This window comes from Notothenia coriiceps, unplaced genomic scaffold (genome assembly GCF_000735185.1).
Source record: "Notothenia coriiceps isolate Sejong01 unplaced genomic scaffold, NC01 NC01_scaffold00037244, whole genome shotgun sequence".
NCBI classification, from domain to species: domain Eukaryota; kingdom Metazoa; phylum Chordata; class Actinopteri; order Perciformes; family Nototheniidae; genus Notothenia; species Notothenia coriiceps.
This window is the reverse complement of record NW_011369945.1, coordinates 13,275,608-13,290,596: the sequence shown is the minus strand read 5'-3', so window position 1 is coordinate 13,290,596 and position 14,989 is coordinate 13,275,608. Positions and strand designations below refer to the sequence as shown.

At 41.2% G+C, this 14,989-nt stretch overlaps 2 protein-coding genes across 6 annotated transcripts in view; both read left to right on the top strand.

Annotated features, from left to right (window-relative positions):
* The first annotated feature begins 2,658 nt into the window (after nt 1-2,658).
* On the top strand, nt 2,659-10,823 carry myoz1b (myozenin 1b). Of its 3 annotated transcripts, none has more exons than XM_010793606.1 (6): nt 2,659-2,814; nt 5,345-5,431; nt 8,880-9,046; nt 9,158-9,227; nt 9,324-9,510; nt 10,232-10,823. In XM_010793606.1, exons 2-6 carry the CDS (start codon nt 5,347-5,349, stop codon nt 10,461-10,463), a joined length of 741 nt encoding a protein of 246 aa, XP_010791908.1. In that variant the 5' UTR covers nt 2,659-2,814; nt 5,345-5,346; the 3' UTR covers nt 10,464-10,823. The 3 variants fall into 3 exon arrangements, with proteins under 3 accessions (XP_010791908.1, XP_010791910.1, XP_010791909.1); XM_010793608.1 differs by having other exon boundaries at nt 2,671-2,814; nt 9,161-9,227; nt 10,232-10,821; XM_010793607.1 differs by lacking the exon at nt 2,659-2,814 and adding an exon at nt 3,520-3,540 and having other exon boundaries at nt 10,232-10,821.
* Nucleotides 10,824-11,949: 1,126 nt separating this feature from the next.
* Nucleotides 11,950-14,989, top strand: part of usp54b (ubiquitin specific peptidase 54b) — a 96,992-nt gene continuing 93,952 nt past the window's right edge. Inside the window, exon 1 of one of the 3 annotated variants that reach the window (XR_800465.1) lies at nt 11,950-12,066. The gene's annotated coding sequence lies outside the window, so the exon portion shown is untranslated. Of the gene's footprint in view, nt 12,151-14,989 lie in introns of all 3 variants that reach the window. The other 2 variants (XM_010793602.1, XM_010793603.1) reach the window with 2 other exon arrangements.

Below are 14,989 nucleotides of genomic sequence, written 5' to 3'. Positions count from 1 at the left end.
TTCCTGCTTCTTCACACACATGCCCTGTGCAGTACAGGTTAGCTCTGAGTGTTAGCGATGCTAATGTAAACACCGACCATATTACGTCCAAAACGGGCATTGTTTCTGATAGCAACGTTTATGTGGGTCCGCCGCCGATATGACGTCAAATCGCCGCAAATCTCAGCTCCGTTGTAGCCCCGTTATTAGAGATATGGGTACGAAGGAAAAGAGAGAGGGTTTTATTTTCTGACGCTGCGTGAGTTCCCTGACACACCGGGGACACATATTTATGTATAAAATACATCAAAAAGTGCATTTTGCATGATAGGTCCCCTTTAATACATTGGTGAAGGACCGGCAAAACAAATCCCATTAGCCCAATATACTTTTGCTAAGTGCTGAACTACAGATGTTTACATGCATAGACTTTTTAACAAAGATGGTGAACTTGGCTAATATTAAACCTGCTAAACATCTTATTGTTAGCATCGTCATTGTAATCATGTTTGCATGCTAGCTTTATAAAGCGGCACAGAGCCACTGGTGTGTCCATTGACAGAATTTTGTGTAATTCTGCAGTAACAAACTTTGTTAAGTGGATACGTTAAATGTGTTCATAAATACTTTGCTATTGGCACATTTAGCAAAGTCATTAGCATTCATTTGGAGTCATGTGTCTGACTCTGGCCACCTGATTATGTAGGCTGTTGTCCTCTCTTTTAGCTCTATTTTCATCTCTACTGACCCCTGGCAGTGTTGGGACTAACGCGTTAACGCGTTAGTTAGCTAACCAGTAACTAATAGCGTTACTGGTTACCTATTCCAATTAAGTAACGCCGTCATAGTTACTGTGATTTAAATGGGTGCGTTACTGCGTTACATTATGTGATGGAACTGAACCGAATCTCCCTGCGGATTACAGGCGAATACAGCGATGTCCTCTCACAGCACCATGGAAAAGTGAAAGTAACCAGAGAGGAGTGATGATTGGTTAACGCGGGGTAACATTTCAGGGTAAGCCAATCAGAGACAGAGTTGGGCGGGTCTTGCCTTATGGGGAAAATACACACACGAACACTTGCTAATGCTAACACGCACACACGCACACACGGCAACGCTCACCACCACCAACACACACACACACACACACACACACACACACACACACACACACACACACACACACACACACACACACACAATGGCAGATGCAAGTATCAGCGAGAGCAGCAGCGCATTTGCAACTTGGAAATATAACCACTATTTTCAATTTGTGGGGATAAAGGACGCAAAAAATCTTGCGGTAAACTGTGTGCAGGACAGAAAGCATTGTCCACATCGAAAAACAGCAATGCCAATCTCCTGAAGCACCTAAGTAATGTACATGGTCTCAACCACCGGCAGTGACCCAGACTGCCAAAAGAGTGTAGTTGTTTTTATTTCATATTGCACTACAAGTGCACTACAGATCTTGATTGTTGAGGCTACAATAAAGATGCCTGTCAAAATGTCTGAAAAAAATCTTTTGTGTTTTATTGTTCCACTAAATTTCATAATGATAATTGCTACAATGATGGGGAGTTGTATTTTCTATTACTGTGCCACAGAACAAAACTTGTATTTGTATTGTTATTATTTTAAAAGTAAAGTAAAGTAACTTGTTACAAGTTACTTTTATAATTTAGTAACTAATAAAGTAACTAGTTACTTTTTTGAGAGCAGTAACTATAACTATTACTAGTTACTTTTTAAAAGTAACTTGCCCAACACTGCCCTGAGCAACCCCTGTCACCCTTGTTTTAAACATTGTCATTTGAATATATATAAAGGCTTCTGGTTGACTCCTAAAAAGCAGGTGACTGACGAGGAACTCACACTGTAGCCGGGAGCATACAAGGCACGAAGCCACAACATTTGTTTAGCTGGAGGAGGATGAATAGAGACTATGAGAGGGGGAGAAAGACACATCAACAAAAGCATAAATGCCCTTAAGCACATAACACCATGCAAGAGACAGGGGAAGAAGGTAACTGCTAGAAATATGTTTTCTATTCTCAGGTTTAATTTGTCATCTTATCAAAAGCTGCTGTTGTTTCCCTGTGAATTGAAGGGATGGGACAAATGGTTCTGGCTTGGAATTCAATGAAATCATCGTGCTGATCCTTATCAATTTTACTAACATCTGCTGACTTTCACAATCAGGATTAAATATATGCTACCGATGCATTCCTTCCCTGTGTTCCAAAGGCTTATTATCAAATGTTATGAATTCTTGCTAAACTATTTCTTCATTTTAAAATAGCCCTGGTTTTTCTGAAAGGGAAAAATATGGGACACCAACAGGTTATATTTTTAAAGTCACCTTTCCTACTTGACAACAAACAAAACATTATTACTGTCAAGTCACAAAATGCAAAACCTGCAAACATTTTTTTTGGAAAAGGGTATACGTTACATGTCATCTTAACATTTGTAATTTATTTGTTTCTATGTTTTTTTTTAATACATATATAAATGTGATACTTTCAAAAAAACGTTGTCAGTTTTCTATGATCATTTATCTTAGTAACCTGTGAACTTGTAACACCACACCCACCCTTTCTACCCCCTACCCAACCAAACCCTCCCCCCTGCCCCCCAACCCTGAAGCCTGGCCCATAGCATTGCAGCAGCCCTAATGATAGGGTTTCACTCTCTCCAGGGCGAAGAGGAGGGCAGGCAGTACAATACAAGCTCTTGGACACAAATCTACCTGGAAATCTATATTCCTCCTCCTCTGAGCAGCACCTTTTTTCTGTGACCTTCTGTGACCTGTGGATAACTGGGTCTGAGGTAAGACATTAGAGAAGTGATATTGTGTGACCGCAGCTATAAAGAAATGTCTCTCACACGTGCCTTGAGTGTTTGTGGAGTATCTGGCACTGATGCTCACAGAGTTGTCAAATCATTCTAGATCCTATTTAAATACAGTGAGACAGTTCAATTTAAGTCCTGTAGTATTGGGATTTTGGCCGTGGCCTGTGGAGGTTTTAGTATTTCGAATACATTAATGAGTTAAAAGAGAAGCAGATGGTCTACTTCATATTATATGTTAAACTTTTTTATTTTTTTTTAAATGTCCCAGAAATAGCTAAATAATTGCTTTACATGATACTTAATTTGACCGGTTTATTGCTAATACAGTTTCTCGAGTAAAACGTTGCTTCAAATGTAATTATTTCTAAATCATGTGTGCCAGATGGTAGATTTCTTCCACCCGCTCTTGCTGTACTTAACACTGTGGTAGGGGATGAATGTGGCCTTCTGCATTGGAGTTTTTAGTCTACGGGTATGGATCTAAGTGTGTATTTTGGAATGTGCTTACTGATGCCCTTTTGCCCTTCCTCCCCAGCTGTCTCCTCAAGATTTATCAGGAGCTAAAATCGGCTGGTCGTGGCGGGTAGGGGGGTCAGCACCATAGGAGCGCCTCTTCTCTCAGAGAGGTGGTAACTAGACCCAGGCCCTCCAGCAGAGCAGCTTACCTCCATCCGGCCTGTCCCAGAACATTCAAAAACACCTGTAATCCCCAGTTTTAATCCATGGCCAATGACTCACATTAATCACAAGAGAAAAGCTATTTGAGTGCAAATCCGTGAGTGTGTGTGCTGGTACTTTTAAATGTACAGTCCCACTCCTCCACTATAGAACATGGGTACATAAAAATAGCGCACAGTACTGAATCCCAGGATAGGAAATGAGCTTCAATTACAGCAGATGAAAAGCAATTACATTAACTGTCTCCCTGCAGACCGGCCAGCCAGCTTTTTCTCTTGTAGTGGGACTCACCTCCAGCCTTACATAATTGCTTTCGACCCTGGTAACAGCAACATACTGCCAGCCCCCATTTGAGTGGTTAGCCAAGAGAGACACGAGCTGCCATTGGGAATGGTAGTCCTCTAGGGCAGGGGTTCCCAAACTTTTCAGCCCGCGACCCTCAAAATAACAGTGCCAGAGACTGGCGACCCCCTGTCGACGGGGTGGGGGGCTAGTGAATTAATTTCAGTTTTCCGCACAAACAATGCGCTAGTGGATTGTCGAAGGGGGAGCCTCGTTGCGGGGAAATTATACAGATGGCTAGTCCGCCCCTGAAAATGTCTATGCAAACGTTATTATTAATAATAATTTAAAAAAAATATATATAAAAAACATTAATCAATTTTTTATTTTTTTATTTTAATTTTAAATTTAAATTTTGTAATCATCTCGCGACCCCCCGGGGGGTCGCGACCCCAACTTTGGGAACCCCTGCTCTAGGGCATGCGGGGGGGACTATACACAATTATGTGTATAGTCCTCCCGCACACAATAGCCCTGTGCTTAAAATAATTACAGAACCCAGTGAGGTTTCTGCTGGAGCTTGCTAGAAATTGGGATGTGATGTGCTAACTAATTGTACAGAAACACATCTTGGAAAACAAGAGAGACTTTTCTTGAACTACTGACAGTATGCAAACAATTTTGTGGTTTCACATTTCACTGCTGCTAATTCTGTCTCTGTTGGACCCCGAGAGACCAAAAACATTCGAGCATTAGGAGTATAATTCTTAAAGATCCTTTAAGTCTGTCTCACACTTTAAATTAAATTAAATTAATGATAGATTACAAGTTAAAGCAATTGATATGCTATTAGAAATAGAATTAAAACACACAATAATACATTCAGTAAATTATGTAAACTTCACTGATCTGAGACCACTTTATATCGCAAACGTAGTTTTACACTGTAAAAGATCCCCTAGGCAGGACAGTCTCCTTAAATATAAATAGCCTTATAAAGTTATTGTTGCAAACAGCTGCCTATGTTACAACCTCCAGCACAACATTCAAATGGAGTCATGTCACTGGTCACCTGATGAATGTTAATCCAATATTTACTCTTTTAAAGCTCTGTTTTGGTCTCCACCAATCTCTTTAGCTGCCTAATGCTACGCTATTTTCACTTGCTAGTTGCTAACCCTTTTTGTCTGCAGTCTTGGGATTGGGCAGGTGGTGCACAGTTGGTTGTAGCATTGAGGGCTAAAACGCTCTGGTCAGCTGAGTAGGACACTGCAGAGTAGGTTAAGAATTGTTTTTTCACCACAAGCAAACCTTTAAGTCAATTGAATCAATGTTAATTTAAAAATATTGTTTAGTGCAGCTTTAAATATTTCGATCTTAAAAGATGGTAAATCTCAATAGTGAGACGATTGTTAAATGCAGGTGAAAGATCTGGAAATAGTGAGTCCAGATGTAATGTCCAACTGCAATTCTTTCCCGAAAAAAAGGTAAATCACGCTGACAATTATTTTTACGAGGTCATAATTTCCACTTTGTTGTCCTTTAGCCATGCCTCCCAGCACTCCTGTCCCTCCAATCAAGAGGAAGAAGGCCTACAAGATAATCACTGACCTGTCCAACATCAGCCAGGATGGTAAAACCCACACCTACACCTACACCTACACACACACACACACACACACACGCACGCACGCACGCACGCACGCACGCACGCACACAAGACCTTCTCCCGTGGGATCTGACTATCCAGCCGAGTAAATGTCAAATTCATTTGTAAGGTTTACTCCGTGGAGTCTGCCATCTGCACAGCCCATGTGTGTGTAAATTGAACTGCTGGGTTGTAAACGTTGCATGCGGTCTTATGATCCTAAAATGTAATAAGGACACACACCGGTTCTAAGCAGTAACACAATCTCTTACTTGCATGTGGCATCTCCTGAAGGGATGTTGGTCATTATCAGATGGCAGAGCAGCCACAAATCTGTCACCATTGGAGGCAACACAAAATACCAGTATGGTGAATCTGTTCCCACCATATTTGTTGAAGGCGCCTGAAGTGGAATCAACACAACTTGTAAAAATATTGGAACAGGTTCATATTTTGGCCTTAGTCTGTTCGCACATTAATGCAAGAGTAATCCAATGTAAAATAATATAATCCAGTATAATATAATATGATATTATATAATATAAAACACTCAAAAGGGATATGGTTTAGCATACGAGCACTGTTGATACTTTAAGTGCAATATCATTTAGTACTTATACATTTGTGCTATTTGTACTTTTTAATAATTAGTATGATTAGTAAGATGTTGAGTTACATTACGTTTGAGTTTTTCTATAATCACTCTGGTGATCCCCTGACTTATCGTTACAGTAACATTAATGTTTGTGTGAAAAAAACTAATGATGACTTTTAATAACTTTTCTGATCCTCTGACTTCTCATATAGAGCCATCATCAGGTTTCAATCTGTATCAATACTTTTTTGGGTTTATGACCAAAATCCTGCCCAATTAATGATATTCTCATTCACCATAGCTATACTTTTTATTTAGTGCTAATCAGAGAATTAACATGCCAACACAGTAAATCAAGATAGGTGACATAATTGTATTATATAAATAAAAATTGCTAAAAATCTGCATATTAGCCTGCTGGCAAAAGCAAATGTTAGCTCAACAGTAACACCATGCCTAATGGCGGTCTCACAGAGCCGATATGACTGACATTTACTTGTTGCATAATATGCTACCAACAACAATATATCCTTTGCCAATCCCTGAGAGTGCAATCTGAGCATGGTCTGAGTGTCTGTTTACATGCTTTTGCCTCAACAATCTGTCTTTCCCCATTTTTGTCCTTCTGCTGTCAGATCTGCAGCAACATCTGTATCTTTTCACCAGTTTGTTTTCAGTCAGTCAGTCAGGAGCTTACCCTGCTTATCCCTTACTTTTCTCCAGCTAATACCCACTCGTCTATCAATCATCCCTGCCACTGTGTCGTTGTGACATTTGTCCCATGCCTGCACGTTGTCCGTCCGTCCGTCCTCCCCCTGCCTCTGTCAGTCTGTCCAATTTCCTCCCAGTCAGCAGCCAGCTCCAGTTTCGCATTCTTCTGAATTAACACTCTAATCAATATTCCCATGGGAGAGTTCGCTCTGCTCAGCAACCACAATTATTCCCTCTCTCTTGCACACACACACACACACACACACACACACACACACACACACACACACACACACACACACACACACACACACACACACACACACACACTTAATACACACCCACTTGCACAAGTCTGATTTATGAGGTACTGCTAACAGCTCTCCGCAGCATTGCAATGCCAACTCCCCGCTTTATAGATGGGTTTCGTGCGCATGTGTGCGTGTCGGTTTATGGCTGGACTCCAGGTGTTATGAGTGATATCAGAGTGTATGTGGTGGATGAGAAGAGTGTTTTATGAGGAGCTCTGTGGAGCAGTAAAATTCATCAGATCTCTCCATCACTGAAACAGAAGAGTGGAAAGAGAGGGAGAGCGGCAGTGTGTTATTAGGATTTCCCTCAATAAACAGTTCTAACAGAAAACCTGCCTTGACATTCCCCAGTGCCCTTTTCTTCTATATTGCTTTGGCCTAGTAACCCCTACAACTCCCCCCACACACACACCCCATAACATGATTGTTCACTAGGTTTCATCTCTAATTCGTCACAAGGATAATATGGAATAACAGAGGATTAAAATGTGCCCTTTTCATTCTCATACATCCCTTGTTTAATTTAAGATATACAGTGGAAGATAAACCCACAGTTTAATTTTCCAAATGGTTTTGGCTTATAAGAGAGAGCACTTTTCAGAAAGTGTTTTACCTCCGCCAAGACTTTATTAACAAAACAAAAAAACGCCCAAAACTGGTACTCTTGGGTTTCTTTCCCAAGCAGTATTGAGAATAAAATCAATACTGCTCTCATAGTTGCCGAGGATTGAATGAATAATTTACGCCTTTACTGTTCATATCTTGAACCTATTTAACAGCATATGCTTTTCTGGTGTAAAACAAGATATGACATAAGAGATGATGTATAAAGATAACTTGATACAATGTTGGAGATGGGACATTAAGCCAAAAATGTTTGACTTTCGAGGAATAAAATGACCCAGATGTTCCACTGATCTTCTGCATTCCTGAAGCCCATAGCGCATATAGGACCTTATGATTTAAAGCATTACATTTAATGTTCACACAGGGTAGTTGATTTAGCTCAAAATAAATCATCCCCTGGTTTAGAGACGTCTCTCCCTATGCAGTCAAGCCAATGTGAAAAGTCTACATTTAAGGCCCGTCCACTTTGAAATGGCCCAATAACATGCACTTTATGTAAATCCTGTTATAACTAAACACTGCTCAAACATTCACAAGGGAATACGTTGCAGTACGGAAGATGTATGGCTTGCGTTTCACTCGGAATACAGCCAAAAAAGGTTAGCTTTGCTTAAACTGTCACAACTATTTTACACTTTACTGTTGCTGTACACAAGATACTGTATAAGGTGTTCATTTCTTAACATGTGCTGTGTCTTAGCATATTTCCTTACATTTGGATTCAAGATTCAAAGGTTTATTGTCATAACTTATACACATATGGTGTAATTATGTAATGTATGAAAAACTTAGATTGCAGGTTCCTCAACAGTGCAATTACAAGTCAGAGCCAGGCTCAGTGTTTCTCCCTTTTTCTAGTCTTTTTGCTAAGCTAATTTAAGAAATGCTGGCTGTAGCGTCATATACGTTTCTAGAAGAGTTGCTGGAAACAAATAAGGATATTTCCCAAAATGATAATATTTGTATTTATTAAAAGTCTTCACAAAAGTTATAACATTTGTTTTATTAAAACACGCTTTTTACTTTTGAACTGATTGGACAGATCAACAGAACATTTGATGAAAATAAAAGCACCTTATTGGTGCAGTAATGCAATATAATTCAATAAAGATCTTCCCTACCTTTTCTCCTCATACACCACCTGCAATATTTTAATCCCTTCCTTACACCCTCTTCCTCTTCCTGTCAGATGATGAGTCAGACTCCGAGGCTGCTGAGTTTGACCTGGGCACCAAGATCAAGACGCCCAAGGACACCATGCTGGAGGAGCTCTCTTTGAACACAAACAAGGGCTCCAAGATGTTCAGGATGAGACAGCAAAGAGTAGAGAAGTTCATCGTGACTACCATGAACAAGGTATAGACTCTAGAGTGAATAATAGAATGGGAGGTTGTGTTTGTGAACACTAGGTTGTGTGTATAGATCTTTACGGAGCAGAATAATGATTTTCCTTTTTTTGTCTTCCAGCAGAATCTTGAGAACATGCTGATGTGCCCCCCTCCTGTCCCACCAAAGCCTGATGTAACGAAGGAAGAAGGTGGGGTCAAAGATTATTATTCAATTTTTTCAGTGTTTCTTTCTGTTAAGATTTTGCATTAAATCTCCCTGCTTCTCCCCTCCTGCGTGCTTTCAGTCGTAGAAGAGATATTGGATGAGAAAGCAGAGAAGGAGAAGAGAAGGAAGCAGTATGTACCCATCTACGTATCGCCATGGGAACGGGCCATGAGGGGCAACGAGGAGCTGAGAGCCACCATGAGGTCTTGCATGCCGGGACCCATCCAAGAGCACCTTGACCTGCCAATGTACAAGAGCTTCAACAGGTAAACACAAACAAGCATCACATTTCCTTGTATGCAACACAAAGTAAAATGATGAGACCATTGAATTTAGCTGACTTGATTTAATTTGTCCATAGTTGTTTTGCGTTAGCCTATAAGTCAAAAAGAATTGGCTATACAGTATATAAATTGTGTCAGTCAGCCTGGTCTCCTACAAATACAAAACTGAATTGTAAATTAAATTTCAAAGGAAACATATTTTCTCCTGTGTTAGGCTTGTTTTTGATGCATCACAAATAAGTTTCCTGTCAATGTAAAAAAATCCCAGACGTACCCAACAAACATTATTTTAGTTTCAAACCATCCTTTACTTAAGATCAATCTTGGAACCTTAGGGATATATTTTTATGTTTTACAAACTGTTTTAAAATAATAAAAAGCTAAATGAATACCATTACGGCAATGCTTTCCGCCTCTTGTAATGTTTTGAGTAATTTCACTTCAGTAACTTTGTGTTTAAACGCGCAACAAAGAAGATACATTTTCTTTGAATTGAAATTGAAATTCCATTGTTCTCATGACACATAGTTGGTTAAGTAGATCATCCCTGCAACCTGCAAACAATGTGTAACATTGAAACTTCACGTAATTTGTAATAAAATTACGTTACAAGTCATATGTTCTGTATGTTGTGTGTTATCTTTCCTGGTCTTCCCTTCTTGCTCCCTAACTTCCTGTATCTCCTTTTGTTCTCTTTCCCAAGGACCGCGCTGCCATTTGGCGGCGTAGACAAGGTGTCCAAGGCGTTGACCTTCGAACTCCCACAGTTCAATGATGGCACAGACGAGATGGAGCCTTTGCCCGGCCAGCAGGGGGACATGCGTACACGGCCCTCATTCAACCGCACCCCCATTGGATGGATCTGCAGTGAGGACAACTCAAACCTCCACATGGACATGGACATCATCCCCTTCGATGAGACAGACGACCTGTGAACACGCTTGCACACACAAGCAATACATGCACTGGAACTCATACACACACATGAAGGAAACACCCTCATGAGTGAATAAATGAGAACATTAGGCACAGTTTATAATTGACACCACATGACTGACAACATGATGATTGGTAGAACTGCTGGGAAAAAAAACAACTTAAAAAACGACTTGATGGAAAATGACTTAGAATCTCCCATATAGTGTGCTTTCTAATCCCATCATCTCCAACCATGATTGAGTCTTACCCATATCTAGCATGCTGTGAACCGATGTAAGACCTGTGTGAATAGGTACAGATGAGCACTCTGCACTCTTAAAACAATGTATTTATGCAATAAAGTCCCCTTTACAAAAGGTCTGTCTGCTTCTCATTTCAACACTGTGCAAGTCCTGGACTTGTTGAAGTGTTACTCAAAAGTCCTGATTATTTAAAAAAAAAAAGAAGAACTTTACAACATCAGTTTGGAAAATAAATCTGATCTGAATTCTTTGTTTTACTCATCGTCAAAGGTCTAAAATAAATGAATAAAGTAGCGGATTAGGTCCCAAAGTAAGTAAGCAAGAGCCAAAAGAAAAAATCTTATAAGCCTTTCTTTATGTGGGGTTTTTAACCCACATAAAGAATATATAAACAAAATGTCTAAAATAGAAATCAAAATTCTCATCTAACTTTTACCAAGAAAGCAGATACGGGGATTTCCCCAAAAGGTTTCTATTTCTGTAAATGCCTATAAGATGACCTCTCACCTTCTCTGTGAACAGCAGTGTGACAGTAAACTTGTGCGGGCAGATCTCCAATGAAAGGAAGTAAACAGGTGTTCTCCATGTTTCTGACAGGAGGTTACATCTGACTGTGGAGGTGTGTGAGAGAACCAAACAAATGGGGTTAATGCTCCTGTAACACTGAATGTGGACCCCACCTGTGGCCCCTCTCCAAAAGAAAATGTCATGATGACACCATTGGTGATATTTTTGCAGCAAAGACTTTAATGTAATTTGATGTTGAGATAACAATAACCAGATTTTAAAATTGTATTTAATGAAAATGTAACCAAGTCACTGACACAAATATTACTAAAAAAAACACCACTTAAGGTATTTGATGTTGTTGTTGTTGTTGTTGTTGTTGTTGTTGTTGTTGTGTAGGGAATGAGTTGATACTAAAATTGTTGAAAACTTGATGACTCTCTTTGTTTCTTTGTCCCCCCCCCCTTTATATATGGTCCCCCATCAATAAAATAACTCCTCCCACTCAGGTATAATAAGTCTATCAGTCTGATTGTCCTTATCAAAAATAAATAAATAAAATCAAATACGGGATGACATCACCATCCTACTGCTCTTTTCGCCTCTCGCCCAGGAGACGGCGGCATCGGGCTGAGTGAGCCAACGGGACTCTGGTAAAACTGCTACGTCACACCGTCACACCACACACACTCCTATGAAGATGGCACGGTATCGCGAGAGCGGCGTGCCGCGACCGCAGCAATGGATGGCGCAAGTGGGGGCTGCACGCGCCCACGGCTCGCCTTCTCTCGCGTTAAGTCACACCGTAGGACAGGGGAGCGGACGGAGACTGGCAGCGACAGCACACGGGGTGAGTAAAAAGAAAACACTCGCATTGAATGGACTACATCACTGATAGAGGACAGGGGGACGCGCGTGTGACCGGACACCATCGGTAGGTGTGTAAGTGAGGTTCTGGGCGGGTGTCAGCCAGTTGTTATCCTCAACAGATGTGACAGTCTCACAGTGTGGCTGTCACCTTCTTTTCCAGTGTGATTCCTCCCATCAGCAGCAGCACTTGCAGCGTTGTCTCCCTTTATTAGGTTTTCTTCCACCTTTCTATTGTCACTTGTAGGTTTTTATTGTGTCAGGTGGTCTCGGGTCGGTAATTATCCTCTACGCAGCAACTCCCCCTCGTGCTGCACGCTGCTTGCCACTTTAACGGACACACGCAGCCCTTCCCCTTTAACTTCACCCTGTCGCCACAGTCCCGGTTCGTTTTCCACACACTGACATGTGTTAATGTTACCCTCACGCCTCCCGTACAACCGCTAACATGCCGCCACTGTGCGCGTGGCTGCTGCCCTGTACTTGGTGAACTGTGGACTTGTTGATGGATGGCCGCGAGAGAGACCGAGGCGGATTCACGCGCCACTGTCATCGCTCCCGGGGGCCGCTATTGATTTATCGTTGCGGTTTCGATCCGCCTGATTGATGACTTTGGCCCCTCACCGGGCCCACATCACCGGCACTCCATTGTGGCGTCACATTAGCGATGGTGATAGAGCACTCACGCACGTGAATACTTATCCAAAAAGAGGGAACGTTACGTAGGGCACCCCATCATTGAGTGGGAGTATCTGCTTTTTTGTTTTGGATACTTGTGAGGATATTGGATTGACTTTCAGTGATTTAGTTAAAGGCTTATCCTATCCTTTACTACTATACTTAAACCAAACAACCCTAAAATCCTAATCTTTCAGAGACTACAGGGCTGTCCTTGAGTCAACTAAAATGTATACAATTTGGTTGCTCCTAAACCAAGTTTCTCCAATAAATACTCACCCTAAAGCACCACTAAAAATATTGTTGATTCGGAGATGTGCACATATTGGAAGTCAGAATGAAGAATGCCCCAAAAAATGAATAATTGTAGTCGACTAAAGCAACCAGCTAGCTAGACAACTCATTGACCCAGAGGGGGAAGCCCTAGTTGCCATAGTGAAACATTTTATCTTCACATGGGAGAAAAAGGAGGCTGGAAAGGTCTATTTGGCCACAGCATGAAAACACACACAGCGTCCCCCTTTTAAACTCAGCTGAAATGCCGCCTTGGCATTTCAGGTGGACTTATCATCAATTTCAGTTTTTGGAGATGAAGCTTTGCTCTGTGTACTTTTGTTGTTGTTTCCATTATATTGTGTGTGTGTGTGTGTGTGTGTGTGTGTGTGTGTGTGTGTGTGTGTGTGTGTGTGTGTGTGTGTGTGTGTGTGTGTGTGTGTGTGTGTGTGTGTGTGTGTGCTGCCTCCAAATGTTGCAATACCCCACTCACCCTTTTTGATCTGAAAACCACTGGCTCATGGCCCATATTTGCACTTTATTTAACTAGACATATGCCTTTTTATATATTCTTCTGTTTCCATATTGTATAAGCTTTCATTGTAGCTTTTATTATTGTCTTACATCTTGTATAAGTAGAGATGTCCGGAGGGAACCCCACTTTACCTTTTATCTATACAATTGTTTGTCCTGAGGTAACCACAGTGCCAGTAAAGCGTGACTTCCCTTTGACAGCAATCCTCCTTGGGGGGGTTTCCACTGGCATTATTGAAATACTCTAACCAATCATATGTGATGATGTATGTCGCTTTGGAGGACAGCTTGACACTTGATAGGAACATCCTCAGAGCTGAGGAGGAAGATCTGTGCTCGGGACTTGACTTCCTGTCTATTTTTAGGCTGTTTATTCATCAGTTTTCTGACTATGTGATTGCTTATCCTTTAAGATTACTTCTTGTTTATCTGTCGGAAACAACATCTCCAAATGTGTTGATCTGTGAGAAACAATCAATCTCACGGTCTCATTGACTTATTGCACATGTTTGCAGACATCATGCTGTGAATCAATTGTGTCTAGTACATCTATTTAATTCACTTAATTGGTTTCAATCCCCAGAGTATTTTCTTTCTAGACGTTTGAATTAATCTATTGTTGACATTTCATTGGGCTCATATGTATGGCATTATAAGAGGTTTGAGGAACAAGGAAGAGCAGATGAAGTCGTGGTAGAGGATGAAAGCGAGGAGTGCACGCTCGTATGTCTCCTTTGACCTTTACCGTGCACTGGAGAGCCCTTCCTCTCTTTTTCTCACAGCCGGTCCTCTTGTCGTTGGTTATTCAATCTAATGTCCTACTTATTCCTTTCCTCCCCTTCTACCACCCACCTGTTCTCTTCTCTCCCGTTCCTTTCCTCTTATTTCCCTTTCCAACTTCCCTAATTTCTCTTCTTCTCCATTCTTTTATCTCCCTACTTCCTCTTCCGACCTCTCCTTTCCTGTTTCTCCCTTTCTTTCACTTGTTTTCCTCTCCTTGCCTTTCAGTGTCTCTCCTCCTTGAACTGTAAAAACCCCCACATGAGTCTCAACATGTGTCGTAAATAAGGATGGTTACGCAACAGCCTAAATATTAAGCAAATATTCACCCCTCTTCATATTTGCTACTAATAGGATTGGGTGTGCATGTGTGCCACGGTGATAATGGCTTGCATCTAGGTTAAAGCGTGTGTCGTGCACGTGCATGAGTGAAACGCAGGTTTTCACATTTATACTTTAATGTTACAGAGCGGGGAAATGACCTTGACGCTCGCAAAAAAAAGGATCTGTGCCTCGCTAATATGCTCCCACATGCAGCTGCACGTGTGCCTACTGTATGCACACACACACACACACACACACACCCACACACACAGAGACACAATGCCAGACCTGTTTCTACTATCTGCAGAATGTGCAGA

Coding starts and splice junctions, on each gene's coding strand:
- myoz1b (XM_010793606.1), top strand. CDS start 5,347: ATGCCTCCCAGCACTCCTGTCCCTCCAATCAAGAGGAAGAAGGCCTAC. Junction 5,432..8,879: donor GTCCAACATCAGCCAGGATG/GTAAAACCCACA, acceptor TCTTCCTGTCAG/ATGATGAGTCAGACTCCGAG. Junction 9,047..9,157: donor TCGTGACTACCATGAACAAG/GTATAGACTCTA, acceptor TTTGTCTTCCAG/CAGAATCTTGAGAACATGCT.